General features: G+C 56.1%; 3 protein-coding genes across 3 annotated transcripts; 2 read left to right on the top strand and 1 right to left on the bottom strand.

Moving 5' to 3' along the window:
- Positions 1-45: 45 nt before the first annotated feature.
- On the bottom strand, positions 46-2012 carry NCLIV_067470 (hypothetical protein; the record flags this gene model as incomplete). Its single annotated transcript, XM_003886298.1, has 4 exons — positions 46-138; positions 500-668; positions 912-957; positions 1886-2012. The coding sequence occupies 4 exons, from the start codon at positions 2010-2012 to the stop codon at positions 46-48; spliced, it is 435 nt and encodes a 144-aa protein (XP_003886347.1).
- Positions 2013-3547: 1535 nt separating this feature from the next.
- NCLIV_067460 (conserved hypothetical protein) lies at positions 3548-4377 on the top strand (the record flags this gene model as incomplete). Its single annotated transcript, XM_003886297.1, has 2 exons — positions 3548-3822; positions 4257-4377. The coding sequence occupies 2 exons, from the start codon at positions 3548-3550 to the stop codon at positions 4375-4377; spliced, it is 396 nt and encodes a 131-aa protein (XP_003886346.1).
- A 1933-nt stretch (positions 4378-6310) lies between these two features.
- On the top strand, positions 6311-17882 carry NCLIV_067450 (hypothetical protein; the record flags this gene model as incomplete). The annotated part of the gene is made up of 11 exons (XM_003886296.1): positions 6311-9385; positions 9894-12589; positions 13269-13562; positions 13927-13987; positions 14350-14541; positions 14940-15182; positions 15996-16154; positions 16305-16763; positions 17091-17261; positions 17374-17461; positions 17851-17882. 11 exons carry the CDS (start codon positions 6311-6313, stop codon positions 17880-17882), a joined length of 7470 nt encoding a protein of 2489 aa, XP_003886345.1.
- Positions 17883-18305: the final 423 nt, after the last annotated feature.

Below are 18305 nucleotides of genomic sequence, written 5' to 3'. Positions count from 1 at the left end.
CTTTGTCTCCTCTCTACGGCACAACCCGCCGCCATGCCTTCACGTCTACGCTACGGGCTTTCTCTTCTCCTTAGCCTTCGGAAGGCTCACGCCAAGAGCCCTGTTCAACTTTTGAACTACCGCTCCATTTGGAATCGCCTGAGAAGTCGAACGTAGACAAGTAGACAAACACATCTCTCGCCTGTCTTCCATGCCAGAACTTCCGGTGTAGAACCAAAACCTACGTATTAATCTCCTTCGCACTTTTCCTTGTTCACAAGTCAACACGTGAATTTCTATTTATGTCCATGCACCCATTTAGACGCATCCAAATGGGTGTGTAACCCGTCTGTCATTTCGAAACGGCCGCAGTCTAGCGCAGCCTTGTCTTGAAATATACAGACGAAGGCATGCAATCAGAGAGGACTAGTGCCGTTTTCTGGACCAGAACACCGTCTATCTATCTACATGCTTTGGTGAATACCTCCTTCTTCCCGCTACCAAGTTCCGAAAGACGTACTCTGCCGTTTTCGTAATCGTTGACGACGGAAGGCTTCTCGTTGATGGCCTGAGCTAGCTGCGCCTGCGTCATTTTCTTCGCCTGTCTCGCTTGCTGGAGAGCACGCGAGAAATCAGCGGAGACGCGCTCGACATGATAGTCACCTGTATCCTCCTCAATCTTCCGGGCGCTGAACAGCGGAGCAAAAAATAAAAACAAACAAGCAAAATCCTCCCGGCAGATGCGCCCTCACATTTGTATGCCGCATTCATAAACATTCATAAATATGTATATATAAAACAAACATATATATATATAAATCTGTGTAAGCATGTGCGGGTGATTTGTGTCCGCATGTGGCTCTTCAAAGAAGAAGAACGAAGACCGGATCGACATTAAGATCCTTCCTTCTCTCCAACAAAGGATGACTTACTTGGGGCACAGGCCTGCCTTTGTTGCTTTGTTCTGGCCACCAAGAACTGAGGGGAAAACCATCACAAGAGGGGACAAACGGCAAAATCGAAAAAAAAAAAAAACACGTGAAACCGCCGCGCAGGAGTCGCTGGAGCGATCCTGTTGCTCTCACGGGATGAAACGGTCCGGCATTATTCTTGAGGAACGCATCTTTTGAGACCTCTACACGGCACACTGCGGCGCTTATTTGATTCCAACAGTGCTCCTCAGGATGTCAGCTGACAGAAGATGTGCTCGACATCACTTGACCATGCAAGGTGTACAGGAGCCGCCTTCTACAAAGGCCGTCAACGGTGCCCTCGGAACTTATCTCTGAATTCGCTCTCGCGTCGCTCTAACAGCATACATCGCCTGGATTTCTCTACAGCGACACATAATTACGAGACTTCCAATGCAGCCGCACAACACGGGCCGAGTGATTTCTGCATCTTTCCTGTTATATTTAGACTGAGAGGACTCTCCCGCACGCTTCCGTGAGAAGCTTCGCCAGCACCACTTGAACACCACGACGGCTTTAACGAAGATCGGTCCCTTCAACGCCTTTCTTTCCGCGCTTTTCAGTTCGCAGGAATCTTATTCTGCCTTGTGTAAAGCTGCCGTGAGTGTTTCTTTACTCAAGCAATGAGTGCGTCTCGCCGAGTGGGTTAACACGGACTCGGAAAACGCAGAGAAACTCGTTTCTTCCCGCGTCTCCCCGCCTAGACGGGGCCCTTCTGTTGCTGAAGTTTTGCATTCTTCTCGGCAACCGTTCTCCCCAGTGACGCGGGCTCCTCGCAAAAAACGCTCGTTTAAACGATTCTTTGTATTACTTTTTATATTGCCTTTTTATAGGTTTTATTAGAATAATTTTTCTGTCTACACGCCTCGACTGAGCTGCGCTCCTCTTCTTTCGAAAGGTGGCGGCTGTTTTTCTCGGCCCGTTCCGAAACCTACACTTCTTTTCTGTCTCCAGCTCCTCGCCTCGTCTGCGAGCCTGGTTGATCTCCTGGTCTTTGCTCACGCCCTTCTGGCGCTGGCCAGTCTTGTTCCAGCACACGGGAGTCCAGTCCTGGAAAGACATGTTGAGTGGCGAGAAAGTGGGGAAAAGAAGGCGGAGGCGAGCGACAATCTCTTTCGCCAAGGCACGACTGCCAGCCGAGCCTCGAAAGGCACTCGCGTGGGAACTAGAGACGAGCGCCGTCGAAAGGAATGCGGAACCGGACTTCCGTCGCCGGCGCTCTCCGTGTCTGCGATCGGGAAAAAGGACTTTCTACAGAAAACCTGCAGACGCGAAGAAAAACCTGAACTGTGCCACAGAAGGGAGAAAAAAGCACAACCCACCGAGGCGATGTCCCGCAATGCGGAGAGAGGAATTTCTGAAACGTCGTAGCCGAGTCCGCGAACGGGCCACACGCAACAAGTTGTAAAAAAGCTCAAACTCTGGCGATACTCACTAAAGGAAAATGAGCGCCGAGGTAAAAAGAAAGATGGCACCCCAGAGTGCAGAGAGCTCTCGCAGCAATTCGAGAAGCCGGAACGATTTTTTGCGCAAAAATACCTCCGCGGGCTGGCATGCATGCGCGACGCACGCTGCTGTCGCAAATCAAAAACGCGTGAAACATCGGAAGAACCGAGGCATCTCTCTCTCCCCCGGGAATGGAGTGGACCATCGGAGAAGAACGTTACAGATCGCGGACGCGTTTCTGAAAAAGGGAAAACGCACCGATTCCATCACAGTCTTTCCCGACTCCTCCACCGGACACGCATACCTTCGGCAGCGGAATGCGCCTGGGTGTCCTGGTTCGCGTGCTCGCAGGTCGCGCGCACAAGGAGAGAAATCTACGATTGGTTGCTTGTCAGTCCTTCCCATTTTCTCTGGCCAGTGCGGAGCCTCGCCTTCAATGCCCTTTTATAACTGCACACATGCTGGGAAGATTTCCCCCGTTGAGGCTTCGACACACAAAAATCCACTGGCTGCCTGCCGTCGGGATCGTCCGCCTCTACGTCTCCTCTGTCCTTTCCGTCCTTTTTCTCTTCGTTCCCTCATTCCTGTTTCTCTTCGTTCCCTCGTTCCTGTTTCTCTTCGTTTCCTTGTTCCTGTTTCTCGTCTGACCGCCTCTGCGTCTCCACCTGAAGGGAGACACTGGAATAGACACCGGTAGCGCCAGGTGTATCTTGAGGGCATCTTGCACACCCCAGACACAGCAATCATCGACGTACAATATCTGCACAGATTTGCTCATCTTCGCCCTTTTTTCTCCCTCGTTTCTTTATTCTCCGTACCCGTTTTTTTGCCTTCACCTTTCATCAGGAAAAAAGAACGATCGTCTCGCCACCTTCCTGCCATCCGGTGTCTCTTCGAGTGCACTCTCAGTTCACTGACCGAGACAAACTCCCCTGCCTTTTCTCCCACGCTCTCCCTGAATCATCACGTTTTCCTCTCCCTCTTTGCTCTCCTACTTTCATTCGCTTATATTCGTTCTCTTATCTTTTCAGTCTTTTCTTTTACTTTCATTCTCTTACATTTTCATTCTTTTCCTCTATTTTCATTCTTTCCTCTTATTTTCACTCTTTCCTCTTTTCTCCCTTATGTCGACCCTGGTTCCTTGTGCAACCATGGAGCTGCCAAACGACGCCAGATCAGCACTCCCCTCCTCCGTCTCTTCTTCCTCCGCTTCGAGCGGAGACAGAAATCCCCCAGTTCCCGAAGGAAGCGTTTCCGAAAAGGAAGGGAATGCCTCGATTGTAGACGTCGTTGCAAAGCTGGAGGAGCCCGCCACGCGCAGGCGAGTTGTCGCCGATCTTCGAAATGAACTCGAAGAGGCGGATTGCTTCTGGGCGAAACTCGAAGATCACGCCACCGAAACCTGTGGAGACGACCTCTCAGTGCCGTAAGTTCCTCCTTCATGCATGCGTGTCTATGAATATGGAGAGAAAGAACGGCACAGTGATAGAAGCAGATACGTCTACAGATTCGTTTTCTCACTTGCGCAAATTTGACTATATATATGTATATATGTATATATATGTATGTATATATACATGAAGACAGATAGATGGTCATGTTTCTGCTGAAAGTGAAGCTGTCATAGAAGTAGACATGTATTTGGGTCTATACGTGTAAATGAGGAGAGAGGGGAAAACAGGTGCTCTTCATAGGGTCGCGTGTGGGCGGCGGAGGGATTCCCGGTGTGGTGTCGTTCTTTTTTTTCGCTCTCTTTTGCGTTTTCCCTCGTTTTTCTCCCTCGTAGGCGTTCCTTCTGTCTGTGAAGCCGTTCTCACAAAAGCAACTGCTACGTCTCTGGCCTTTCCTTTTGTCTCTTAGAGTTGTTTCGGCCTTCAAAGGCATTCACACCCGGCGCCTGGGGGGCCTTAACCTGGAGCAAGTCGACTCGGTTTGCCGAGATGTGCTTGCGTCGATGATCAAGAAGGCCGAGAGAACCTGAGACGCTTTTTCTGGTCGAGTCCGAGGGTGTCCACCGCACCCGTGTGTGCGCGACGCTCTACGAGGCTCTACGCCTCGTCTCGGCGCTTCACTCGTGTGCGCATGTGCGCACGAGTCTCTCTGCTTCAGGTCCCCACGAGCGCTTCCTGGCAGGACTGGACCCAGCGTGACGAAATCTGCGTGTCTCGTGCCACGTCCCTCGAAAGTCTCAAAACGTACAGAGAACTCAAAAGCTACACCAGCGCCTGCACACCGATATGCAGATGCGTCGACTGCTGCGTGTCCAGGCATGTCTATGCGGGTGGGTTTTTTTTATTCGCACGTGCGGGCTCCGCGCAGGTCGACTGACCGTTGAAGCGGCTGAGCTGTTCCGTTTTGGTGTCCTGACTGAGCAAGGTCGCTGCGTGGGCGCACAGGTTTTCCATGGACACTCAGGTGTCGTCTGAGGAAAAAAAGCAAAATTCTTTTTCAGGCGCCAGGACAAACCCCAGCGTGCGGGTCTGAAAGAGCTGCCTCTTGTCCCGCATGCAGGGCGCGAGTGCGTCACCAGCCTGTGGAGAAAATGTGGAAACCCGGTACTTTTACAGAGATCTGGTCCTCTCCACTCCGCTGTCGCCGCAGTGTCGAGGCACTCGAAACGACACGCAGTGGAAGTCTAGTTCGCGCCGATCGACCAAAGATCACACGGACTCTCGCCTCCACCGGATAGAGCGAGTCTTAGCAACAGCACCCACGCGTCCAAGTGTGCATAGATATGTAGTTCGGTCTAGGACAGAAAATAAACCGAAAGACAAGTGCCGGTATGCACATTGGAATACGCCGACGAGGAAGGACGCATGCGGTCCGCTCTTGTTGAGATGCGTTTGCCCTTCGATGCAGGCAGAGCATGCGCCGCGTCTTCCAGAAAACGCATTTGACATTTTCGAAAAGGGAATCGCTCCTAGAAAACATGCTCGCGTTACCTCGTCGAAAGAAAGTAGTTGCATACTGGGGGAGAGTCTTTTCTGGCTCTGTGGTGCACCGAGCCGTACTGACACACAAAAAGTCCAGTTTAGGAAAATGCTGCATGCCGATGTCTCTTAGCGCAGACAAAAGGCCTCACCGCCGTCTTGGTTGACGCATTTGTGCGAAGCCGGCCCACGGTCGAAGCCCCACACGCAGGCGAACATCGCTAGCCCTCGTTCAAAGGAACTGTAAGAATGATAAGGCCTTTGTGAACCACAGTACAGAGGACGCGAGACCGCCTCTGATTGCTGTTAACGTGTATAGGGTATTCCTATATATATATATATATATATATAGTCGTGTGTGCAGGTTGGTCGCTTGCTTGTTTCGACGATGTTATGACTCGCTATTGTGGAAGAATTTCAGAGGAGGAGCCGCAGAGTTTTTCTCTCTGCGCGTCCTCTGGGAAGAAGCACCAGTTCTCTCTTTCCACATGTTGGTGAAAAGATGGGGGAGGGAAGGGAAAGAAATGATCTGTGCATGCGTGCTCGATGGAGACTCGAGGCGAGAATGGTCACCTTTCCTTGCTCTAGCATCGCGAGGCCCCGCTCTGCTATTTGGCACTGCATGTGCACATCCGCAGAAATCGATTGCATGCATGCGCCACTGTTCCTCTCCTCGAGGAAGGCGATGAGCTCCGGCGAGAGAAAGAAGTTCCTTCTCCTCTCCACTTTTTCGTTAATTGTGTCTGAGAGCTGGCGAGTCCTGAGGCGGCAGCCTCCCCCGCCTCCCAAGAGTGGCCCAGGAAATGCTCGATGCACATGCGCGAGAGCGGCGTCGACTACAGCCCCCCTTCTCTCGCGTCCTTTCTCTTTTTCCCTTTTCCTTTCGTCTCTTTTGCGTTTTTCTTTTTCCTAGTTGAAGAGACAAGATTGAGATGAATCGCCCTCCGGGACACATTTCGCTCCGTTCCACACAAACCCACCAAGATGTGGCCGGGACGCCGTCCGCGCTGGCGCCTTCTCAGGCGAGCGGCTTCAGCTCACCCTCGCCTTCAACGCGGAAGAGAGACACATGCTTCTGCTCCCCCCTGTCTCACCTTTTCCCGCCTCCCCCCTCTCTCGTCTCCTTCTTCTCTCTTGTCTCTTTCCTCTCTCTTGTCTCTTTCTTCTCTCTCTTCTGTCTCTTCCTCTGGCCTCCCTTCGTTTCGTTTCTCGTCTGAATCGTACTCGAGGAACGCGCGGGTTCCTCCGCGGCTGTATTCTCAGTGTACAGGTCGTGTTTCCCCTGTACGTTTGCATGCGCGGTCTGATAAATGCGTTTATCCCAGCTGTCTTTCCTCTCGCGTTCACCTCTCTCCGCCTTTCTCCAATGTCTCGTCTTCCCCCTTCTCCACCTCCTCGGGCTCTCCTCCTGGCGCTGGAGATCGGCAGTCCGATCCGTGTTCCCGCCTTTTTCTGTCGCCCGCTTCCTCTTCCTCTCCGTCCGTTCCCTCTTCTGCCCTCTTTTCCTTCTCCTCCTGTTCCCCCCCGGACGCCCCTCCTCAGCCCCTGTTCCCAGAGGCTCTCGGTACCCGCCCGTCTTGGAAACCAGCTTATACTCGAGACGCGCGAACCGCCGCAGCTGCGGCTGTCGCTGCGGTGGCGGTTGGACCCGTCACACGACCGTCCTACCGGGCGTCTCGACCTCCGTCTCCCTCGTCTTCCTCTTCTGCCGCTTCGTCCATTTCGCCCACTTCGCCGTCGTCTCCTGTCTCCTTTCCGTCTTCACGCATTCGCGGAGGGCCCGAGAGGCTGTCTGCGCAAGCGGCGCTAGCCCCGGCTGATGCCGGAGCGTCTCGGACCGCCGAGAGAAGGGGGAAACCGGACCGGTCGTCCTCGCTGACCCTGACCCCTTCCCCTCGCCCCAGTGTCTCCTCTTCTCGATCTCCTGTTCTCCCTATTCGAGGGCGCCGGATTGTCTCTTCACACGCAGAGTGGGAGTGGCGTTTGCAAGAGAGAGAACGAACCACGCAGCACCTTGCGGCCAGGCTGTCGTGGCCAGCCGCCAGTGAGGATCCTCCGCGCGCTGCTGGGAAACAGCTGGAGCAGAGACCTACTCAGGAGCGGAGTGTCTCCGCGGGCGGGGACCACGGGGGAACGCATGCAAAGTTTGTTTTCGAAAAGGTGGCGCTACGAGGGGCTGGCGGGGGCAATGGACGCAAGACGATCAAAGGAGTGAAAGAGACAGACAGCAGGAAGACAGACGATAAAGAATGCGCAGAAGAGACCAGAGAAACTGAGGCCGGAAACGCGGCGGGAGAGAAACCGAGAAATCCAGTCGCCGCATTTTGTGTCACAAGACTTCGAGAACGCCTCGTGGGAAAATGGCACGCGTGTCTTGCTTTCTTCTCTCGCCAGCCGACGCCTTTGACCTCAAGAGAACAGCCTTTGATCTCTGAATCTGCATCGTCGCCATCTGGGGGAGAAGCCTCTCCCCGTCCCTTACCCCATTCCTCCGTTAAGACTTCTCTCTCGCCCTCCAACTCTTTCACTTCTCCTTCGTCTCTAACGTCTTCCGCGCCGTCGGCCAGCTCATCTCGCGAGGCTCAGGAGACGGCGACTGGGTCCACTTCTTCGTCTTCTAGCGCGGTGAACGCCTCTCTCTCGACGCGGTCCTCAGCCGCTTCTGGTGGGCTGTCTCGCCTGCGCTTCCTCGCGCTTCCGCCCCTATGGTTTTTCTCCTTTTTTTCTTTCGCTCCGCTTCGCGCGTTCCTCGCGCGTCTGTTTCAGACTAGGTTTCGGGCCCTGGCGCCGGCTCGTCGCGGAGACGGTCGGGGCGACGCTTCCGCGAGGGACCGGGGACGACCTGCCGAGGCCCAGGCAGTCGTCCGCATGCTGGAGGAGGCCAGCCGAGCCGCGGAGCGGCGCGCCGAGGCGGCGGAGCGCGCAGCGGCGCTCCGAGCAGCGCGAACTTTGCAGCAGTCGGCGAGGCCGCCCACCCGCACCTTCCGTGAGATTCGTTCGCGACTCCTGCGGCAAGGAGAAGGCGGGGACGCTGAGCTGCGTCTCGGCCTCGACCGCGTGAGAGAACTCGAGGCGGAGAGCCTGGTCGCCCGTGGAGCCGATGCGGGCAAGAGAAGAATGGCGGAACACGCCCTTGAGGAAGATGGCGCCGAGAGTGCCATTGTGACAGAAGGCGAGACGGCGCTGGGGACCCGGGATGTGTCGCTGGCGTCGGGAGAGGAGGCGCGAACGAAAGAAGGGGATGCGCAAACGAGAGAAGGGGATGCGCAAACGAAAGAAGGGGATGCGCAAACGAAAGAAGGGGATGCGCAAACGAAAGAAGGGGATGCGCAAACGAAAGAAGGGGATGCGCAAACGAAAGAAGGGGATGCGCAAACGAGAGAATTGGATGCGCAAACGAGAGAAGGGGATGCGTCAACGAGAGAAGGGGATGCGCTAACGAGCACACGGAAGGAAGGGGATGATGTCCGGAAGACAGAGGCGCGTTTGCCGCCAGATGCGGGGCGTCTCTCGGGGGGTCGTGGGAGGGACGAATGCGAAGGAGCGGGGTACACCGAGCCGCCGGCTGGTGCAACGGAGACGGTCAAAGAGACGGAGGAAGGAAGGGAATGTGAAGTTTCGCCTGAGAAAGGGCGAGACTTTTCGACAGCCGTTCCCTCTTTCAATGCCATCTCGGCGGAGGGCCAGGAGGTGGCGGCGACGCCTGTGAAGGCGTCTGAGGAGGCGAAGGCAGGCGAAAGGGCTGAAGGCGAAGCCGAACTGTTTCGTGCATCTCGCACCAACCAGAGAGAGCGACGCGTCACAGAGAACGACGGACAGAGGACGACAAAGGACGACCAAAACGCGATCAACGGAGAACAAGGGATGCTTTTGCCCGGCGCGCTTCGGCTGAACTCGGAGTCGGTCACCTTTCCCGAATCGTCTAAGTCCGGGCTCGCCGAGGCCCTCTCGTCGCCGTTGCCGCCTCTCGACGAGTGGATGCGCCACGCGCTTTCTGGGCCAGCAGGCTCCTGGGAAGACAGGCGCAGACACGCGCTCGGAGACGCATCCGGCCAAGCTGTAAGAACCCTCGAATAGATCAGCTGTGCAAGCGTGGGAAACTGGAGACAGTCTGCTTCCTACGTAAAGCGACCGCGCACCTGCATCGGGGGCCTGCATGCGTTTAGCGTGGCTCGTAGGAACCTCCAGGCGACACCTACGCTTAGGTCACCAGGAGAAGGCAGACGACCCACCCCCGATATTTCTCGCGTGGCTGGCGCGTTTCGTCGAGCTCTCCCGTGGAGTGGGAAGATGCCGCTCTTGTCTCCTCCGTCTGAAAATGTCCTTTTGACTTTGGCTGTCCGTCTTTGCCACTCACCCTGCGTATGCCTTCTCGTTTTTGTCTCCTCTCTTTCTCGTTTTTGTCTCCTCTCTTTCTCGTTTTTGTCTCCTCTCCTTCGCCCGTTTCAAGTCTCAGCTGGGTCGTCCACTGGCCGTCGGAGTGGCTCTAGGTCCGTGTCTCTCCCCAGTTACGATGTGGCGGTCTAGGCGTACCCTGCGGCACGATGTGCGGCTTTTCTCTTCCCAGGCTGCTTCGCCCCTCCCGCCCTGCCTAGCTGCCGCCCAGGAGCGGCTCGCGGCCCTCCACGCCGCAGCCTCTGCTGCTTGGCAAGAAGCGGCGCACGCCCGGCAGGCCGCCGCCACGGCTGCAGCCGCGGCTCTGACCCTTTCTGTTCGCGGGGAGGTTCGGTCGCTTTCCGCCTCTACTCCGCACCGGACCGGTCGTGCGGACGCCTCCGCGGGGGCCCTGTCTCCAAGCCCGCAGTCGAGTCCGAGCGGGTTTCTTCCCCCTGCTCTCGAGGACACGGCGGCGCCAGTACCCGGTGCACTCAACAGAGACGCCACGTCGCCCTCGACCGCGTCGCCGCCTGGTGGTCTGTCTCCGCCCGCGACTCTCGCGGAAGCCAGCCTGAAGGCGGCGGCTGCGAGAGACGCCGCCTCGGCAGCCACGGCGCGTGCCGAAGCAGCAAAGGCGGAGTTTCTCCAGGAAGAAGCGGCTTTCCGGGCACGCGTGGCGGATCCCCGTAACCGCATGCGTTCGAGCCTCCCCTTTTCCCAGGAGGTTCGAAGCCAGCACTTTGGGCAACGGCTTCCTCTGGCGAGCCAGGAGACACCGGTGAGTCGCCCGGGGGAGCGGGAGTGTTCTCACGGAGATCCCCGGGAGCGCGCTGAGGGCGTCCTTGCGAAGCTCCTCGGCCAGATGGACCCGCCGGAAACGTTTCCGTCTTTTGAGCGAGACAGCCACGTGTGGCGGAATGTCGCCTTCCCGACGGCAGTCGCGGAACCTGTCCCTACGCCGTCCCCCAGTGCGTGGGGCCCGTACGCTCCGTTTCCAAACCCAGTTTCACCTGGAGCCGCCAGCGCATGGGGCGCAGCCCTGGATCCCCGAGGCCGAGCGGTTCCCGTCCCCGGGTTCGCCCGCCCGGGAAGCGCGTTCCATCCTGGCGAAGGCGAACGCGGCGCAGGGAGGCAGTTTCCCGGGGCAGCGGGCCGCGGTGTGAGCCCCCGAGCCGTCCCCTTCCCGGACGCCGTTCCGCCTTTCGCACCAGCGCCGCGGATCCTTGGCTTTCCGTCGCCTGGCCCGCGGTGGGATCCGCGAGCCCCGGACCTTCGCTGGCTGACCTTCTTGTACGGAGAAATCCACGCAGTCAAGGAGGTGACCAAGTTTTATCGAGGGGGCCGAGGGCTGAGTGCGGTCGAAGAGTGCCAGGGAGCGCTGGGACTGCTTCTGACGAGTCTGAACGCCGACTTGCGCGTGGCGCCTGCCTCAGTCAACAGGGTCGTGAGCCAGGTCCGACCGGTGCTGACCAGTTGGGAACAAGTCTTCTCGGCGGCGAGCGGCATGATTCGGTTCTTTGCGGAAGACTCCCGGTTCGGGAAGAGCCGCTGTCTCGCGATTGTCAAGGACGCCCGGGGCCTCCTGGAGTGCGACGCGAACGCATGCGACAACCTGCCTCACGACAGGCAGAACACGCCGAGCTCCGGCGACCGGACGACGCCCGAGGAGCCGAACGAGCGCGGCGAACGCGGAAGCGCACCGACAGTCCGGGAGACAGCGCAACGTCCGGCGGGGCGCGGAGCGTCGCTCGAACCGCGCGACTCAGAGCCTGCGCAAGGGTCTGCCGAGCCGGCTTCTTCGCCAGAGGGCGACTTGCCTCCTTCCCTGCGCGACCCGGCGACGCGGCTGGACGCTCTGTTGACACATGGTCAGGTGCTCGGTCGGTTGCCGCCGATTCTGCTGCCTGGCCACATCGAACCCGTCGAAGTCCAGGCGTTCTTTAGCGTGCCTCGGTTCCTCGGCGGCCTGCGCCAAGACATTGTGACGCTCAACTTTGTCATGCACGCGCTGAAACGCGAGAACACGTGCACTTTGGACGACGGCTCCTCGATTTGCCTGTGGGATCCACACAGGCCTGTCACGCCCCGGCCGGCGCGCCCGGGAAGGGCGAGAAGCGAAAGGATGAAGAAGGTGCCCGCGCCGAAGGAGATCAAGAGCAACGAGCCGCTCGCTCCGAAGCGAGAACCTCCTGTCCAGGAATGTGCGGCGCGCTCGCACGAAGCGAAGGCGGAGAAGACTGTAGCGAAGGAAACGAGTTCGACCGAGAGGAAGCTCGACACTACCGCAGCGTTGCTTCAGTCGATCCAACGCCAACAAGAAGAGCGGCGCCTGGAAGACGTCAAAGCGTTTGTCGCGTCAACGAATGAGCAAGTCCCTCCGCCTGCCTCTTCTTTTCTGGGCTCGAATGTGGACTCGCGTTTCGAGGGTCCACCCGAGGCGTGGCTCGGCGACGCATCGTCAGGCGCGATCGTCGGCGGTTCCGTTTTGGGCTTCGTCGAGAAGCAAATGCGCGCCAAGAAGGCGGAAAGCAAGAAGAAACACGGAGCGGAGCAGCCTCGGAAAGAAGACGAGCGGGAGACTCTCCACGTAAAGGATCTGACTGTTGGCTCCTTGGCGCGGCATCTGAAGGTGCCGGAAAGCGACCTTTTGAATGTAGCTACACTGCTGCTCGAGGGCACGCCGGGGCGAGGCAGTGTGACGTCGAGCACTCGCCTGGATGAAGACGAAGCAGAGTTCCTCAGCGATGAAGTTGGGAAGCTCAGTTGTCTCCGCCTAACTCGAGGGGTGCCCAGTGAAGATCGCGGCGACTATCGCGCTCCTGCTGTCGTGGCGGTTCTTGGCCACGTCGACCACGGGAAGACAACACTTCTCGACAAGCTCCGAAGGTGAGGGAAACGGAAATGCGAGAGAGCAAGGATCAAGACTCGCGTTCCCCGGTGTGCTCGTCACTTGAAAACGGAGGCCTGTCGAAGTGGACAGAAGACGTTCAAGTCCTTTCTCGGGTGGGTCGTTTCTGTGCGGCGTAATCTGCTGCTGCCCTCATAGGCCTTTCCTCAAATATCTCGTGAATCGACAACACCGAGTGTGTGCCCCGCCAACTGCGTCCACTAGGTTGCCTTTTTTCCCGGGCGCCTCTTCGACATCTCACACTTTTGCCGTTTCGTCTCCTTTGAGTGACTGCTCGAGAACGTGGAGCGCAAAGCTCCTCAGGGTGTGCTTCTCACAAAGGCCTGGTCCTGTTTGCTATGCGACGTCGCGGCACCAAAATCTCCAGCCTTCATCCGCGTGCCGTCGGCCCCGCGGTTACATGACGGCGCAGTTGCATGCATGAGCCAGCGAGAAGCCGAAAGCTCCCACTAGCTGCATCTCCCTGGGCCTCCGTCTCGCGTAAGGGACTGAAACTCATAGATTTTGAGGACGCAGAGTTTTTGTCACGTGTGTGGTTCCTAGAGGCTCTCCAAACACGTCGCGTGCGGCGTTCCGTGTACGAGGAAAAGTTACTTCTTTTGTACTTTTGCTCATGTGCGTAGATGTGCGTATCTTTCTCTTTTTTGCCGTCTTCAGTTCCCATGTAGCAGAATCTGAAGCTGGAGGCATTACCCAAGCGGTGTCTTCAGGCAGTCTCGTTCTCCCCTCTCAGAGACAGAAACTGACCTTCATTGATACCCCGGGGCACGCGGCGTTTGCTTCTATGCGCAAGCGCGGGGCCGCAGCCACGGATCTGTGTGTTCTCGTCGTAGCAGCGGACGAGGGCGTGAAGGCACAGACTCTCGAGTGTCTAGACATTATTCGCAAGTCCGGCACGCCTTGGATTGCAGCGCTGAATAAAGTCGACAAGCCTGGCGCTGACATTGCGAGGTGAGACTGTGGGAAAAGAGTTCAGATTCCTTTAAATGCGTCAGCCGCTGGGGGTGTGGTAGACATGCCAGCGTGTGGATGCGTGGACACCCCAACAAACTCAACAGGCCTACATCAGCGTTTGCATGCGCCAAAAAAACTCACGCAGTCCTGCTCGCAGTTTTCCCCATGTTCCCCCTCGGTTGGCAGCTTGTGAACAGAGAAGAGCGGCGCCATTAGTTCTCGGACAGCAGTCTTCGTCCCCTCAGACCACGCAGCTGTTGAGAGAGAGAATGTCCGGTTTGTGACCAAAAAACCACACCACGTGAGCCGGGGCGTAGCCAAAGCGCGCGTCTTCCTGTGTTCTTGTGCTGCTCCCACACAGAGTGAAGAAGCAGTTTGCCGACCTCGGTGTCATCAGCGACGATGCTGGAGGAGACGTTCCGGTGAGCCAACCGACTGAGGTTATGCGATCTGGCGACACCGTCGCCGCGCGTGGAACTGGAGCATGTTTTTCAATAGGGGCTCGAGTTCTTGGTGGAGAATTCTCTCGTTTTGGTTGTCTTTTTGTCACGAGTCCTTCAGTCTCCCCGGATGCAGTGCTGAGGTGCCTTGTATTCTCCCTAGAGATTGTGTCTCTGTCAAGTTGGCACCGGTCGGGAACATCTCTGCACCAGTTTGCGGATGATGATGTCTTTTCTTTCTCTGTGTTTGTCATCTCTCCATGTACCTGCCTTTCCTCCGCTTCTCTGGGGTCGCGTCTCCAGTTTTATGACCCGTGTTGTCCGTCTGAGCGACTTCTCTGCAGTTCATCCCGATCAGCGCCAAGACGGGAGAAGGCTTGGACCAGCTGGAAGCAGCTCTGAGCCTCCTCCAAGAGGACATGCCTCATTTGTATGGTCCGGGGCCTCCGTCGGACGCCAGCGGCGCACACGCGCGGGCCGCAAGGGGCTACGTTCTCGAGTCGCGCGTGGATAAACAAAAGGGGCGATTCATCCAGGTGCGTTGTCGATTCACGAGCGCGTTTGCGGTTGCGCCTCTTTCCAGACGTTTTCGTCAACCCTTTGTTCATACCGTGATTGTGCAGATGGCGGCATTTCTGATTCGCAGGGCCACCGGCTTACATGCGGGGTTACTATAGAGTACATGCATGCGCAGGCCTACGTGCATACGCGTGGACACATCTGCACAGACTTGCGCATGAGTACCGGTGTGCGGGTTTGCGAAGGAGTTGTTCTTGTAAAGACGTGCAGAGATGCGTGGCGAGATGGATGGACACTTTACGAACGCCACGCTGTTGGGGATTTTCGTCAGGTTTGCGTGCATCTCGACGTCTGGAGATACGATATAGATGACTATATGAGTGGGTAGTGAAACTGAGTGTACGAATGCGCGCAGGTCATTGTCAGGAGTGGCTGGTTGGAACCTGGCAAATGGGTAGTTATCGGTCGCAACTCAGGGAGAATCAAGAAAATTTGGCGAAGTGGTGAACACGTGGAGCTCAAAATGGCCGGGCCCAACGAGGCAGTGGATGTGACAGGCCTTGGAGACTTGCAGGCCTCCGCTGGACAGGCGCTCGTGCAAGCGGCTAACGCACAGCAGGCGGCCAAACTAGCTGCCATGGCGGAGAGACTTGACTTGGTAAGGCAGTCGCAGAAACTGGAGTGCCTCCACGTGAGTGGTGACACAGATGGGTCGTGTCAGAGACGTGCGGTGGAATTTGATTATCTTTTCTCGTGCCTTACGAATTGCAGAGTTACCCGACAATCCCTTCTAACGCGGGTGCACGGGGCGGTTCGCCGTCGGCGTTTTAGACTAGTTTATTCCGATCGGCTCACCTTTTATACGTAAATCTTAAAAGCATATTGGATCTGAGTTGAATACTGACACATGCCTCGTTCATTTGGAAACACAATTTTCTCACCCCCTACATACGAAAACAGAAACGGAAGGTTTCGGTGGTTTGCTGTCATCGATGACCGAAAGGAAGAAGAATAAGAACGCCAGCGCTGGTGACACTATTCGCCTGTCACCTTTGGCCGGTATTCTACGATCCACACAGCGGTTTAGAACTGTTTGGATGCATTTTCCCCGCCAAGACGGGAGGGCATGGTGTGGGGCACATGGGATCACTCCTTGTTGGGTGGCTCGTAAGCATCTCAAAGCGCTGAGGTAAAGCGCTATGCATGATGTGAATAATCAAGACCGGGATTCTCTTCCAGAACCGGTTTGTTTGCTGTTACTGCAAAACAGTCGACGGTTTCTCCATGGGGAGGTCTGATGCATACCTTTTCCCCTGCATCTTTATTTGGCCAGCAACAAGGGTCAGGAATAGACAGCCGGTCGGACTGCCACCGCTGTGGAACCACTCCCATCCCAGTGACGTGTCTCGGTTTTTCTTTTGAATATCCGTAGCTTTTTCTGTTACCATCCCGTGTGACTGCGCGTGTTTAGCGGCGACAGCTGCGCCGCGCGGCGGCAAGCACTGCGCAGGCCACAAAAGTTGCGGTTGAGGACCTGGCACTCAAAACGGCCTCGACCCTGAGACGAAGACAAAGAAAACTGCTAAAATACAAACAAGCTGTCCATGACATCAAATTCGTGGATGAACTGGTGAGTGGCTGTTCGTAGAACAGAGTGGGAGTAGAGAGTCACTCGAAGCACACAGACAAAAGCCTACTGCCACAAGGATCGTCACCGTCATTCGGTTTCGCCGCAGCGGCCGATCATACCAGTCTTTCTCACGTTTCCGTGCTGGCGCAGGCCGACGATGAAGAGTCAGAAGACGACGCAGAAGGCTTGATCACCACCAGGCATACCGTTGTCCAAGGGATACCACAAATTGGTTTAGTCGTCAAAGCAGCCGACCAGGGCAGCTTGGAGGCCATCCTGCAGTGGATCGATACACACAACGAGACCGTGAAAGCGGCGGAACGCCTGCCCGATGCGGTTAAGGGTGCCTTGAAGGGCGCAGCCAGTGAGAGGCTGCGGGCGCTGGCAGACCAGAGAAGAGCAGTCGAGCTGACAGAGGAAGAAGAGTCGGTGGAGCAGTCAACTGAAGCACTACAAGAGAGCGAACGCGTGCTTGCCTCCCGCTGGCTGCCGCTATGCGTGCTGCACTGCGGCGTGGGACCCATCAGTCTCTCCGATGTGAACAAAGCGGCGTTAACCAATTCTTTTGTTCTCGGATTTGGCGTGTCTGTCTTGGACAACATCGATCAGGTACGCTGCAATGTATTAGATAGTCGCGGCTGTACCATCGACAGCTGAATATGTTTTCACATGGAGACCAGTGCCGAATCGTGCATGAAATTTCCGCTGATTGTGTGCGTGAAACTCTGCTGCAGGTTATACACGAAAAAGGTGTACCAGTGAGGAATCAAAATATCATATATCGTCTGTTTGAAGACATCGAGGTATGTCGCTGGTCAACGGTTACACGGTTTCCAGACCACAGGCTTGCTATAGTGTCCAAATGCGTGGCCATTAGTTGGTTCTCCGCCATATCCTCTGACTTCGTAGTGCGTATCGATTGCTATGTTCCTTTAGGCCCTCTACGAGTACCATTTCGGCTCGGAGTTCGTCTACAACCAAGTCGGACGCATGGTTGTTTCTCGCGTCGCTACATTCACGCTCAAGCGGAGCAAAGGTGGTATTCAAACGGTCGTTGGCGTCGACGTCAAGGACGGAACCCCTTCTGTTCAACACTTTTATTCTGTGGTACGGCACTGCGTGTCAGGGACGCTTGCATGCACATGTCTGCTCGGTTACAGCTCGGACGCAGGTCTGTTAACGACGTTCCTCTGTGTTCGTGGTTTCTCTGTTCATACAGATGAGGGATGACTGTCTTCTGGCGGAACATCTTCAAATCAAGTCCATGCAGAAAAATCGGCAGGACGTCACTACATTGCAAAAAGGCAGTAAGTCCAGGGTATAGTGCAGGCACCACTTTACATGACAAGGACTCCTCTGTTTCCAGGTGTCACTTCGACATCCTTTCCGTTGACTTGTCCTTTTTCTCCCATCAGGTCGCCTAGGGGCCATCATTTTCGACTCCGAATTCGATGACTTCCAGGAACGTGATACAATCCACGTTTTCGAAAGAAGCCAACGACTTCCTCCCGATTTTCTCGCTTCCCGACGCTACTTACAGTCTGCATGACTTCTGTTCTGGAGGCAATATGGATGGTGGCTTCTGTCGCATAAGTACACATCATGGGTCTGTCCTTTAACGACGCCTCACAGTGTCACCGTCAGTTCGGTCTTTCCCTGTCTGACGTCTGCTTCAAGCATTGTACTGGTCTCGCAGCGTTGATGGCCGATGAGCACTTTAGTGACTAGATAGGCAAGCAGTGAGGCATGACCTGACACACACACTGAAGGCCGCAAAACGCATGTGAGCACAGAGCGACCGACGCGGTATGTGTGTTTGTGCGGGTGGGACGGGTGACGGACCCTTGGGGGTTGCTGTACCCGTGTACGGGAACTTTAGCGTTGCAGATTGGAAGATTCAAATAAAAACAATGAGAGTTCGGGACAGGAAAAGAAATTCTTTCTTTATCTGCTTAAACGTGTTGAGTTCCAACAACTGCGGTCTGACAAAGCTGCGGCTGCTGGGGGATATCAGATTACTTGGCTAGCACCCTATGTTAGGACTCTGAGCGACGGCCCTTTTGTATCACCGAGTTTAGCGGCGTTGTACCGAGGCACTGTGTATCCTGGAGCGCATCTCTCTAAGATGGATCAGCACAGATTCCGGAAATG

Source organism: Neospora caninum, chromosome XII, assembly GCF_000208865.1.
Source record: "Neospora caninum Liverpool complete genome, chromosome XII".
Classification (NCBI taxonomy): Eukaryota; Apicomplexa; class Conoidasida; order Eucoccidiorida; family Sarcocystidae; genus Neospora; species Neospora caninum.
Note: the sequence above shows the minus strand (reverse complement) of the source record. Positions and strands in the feature narration are given on the sequence as shown.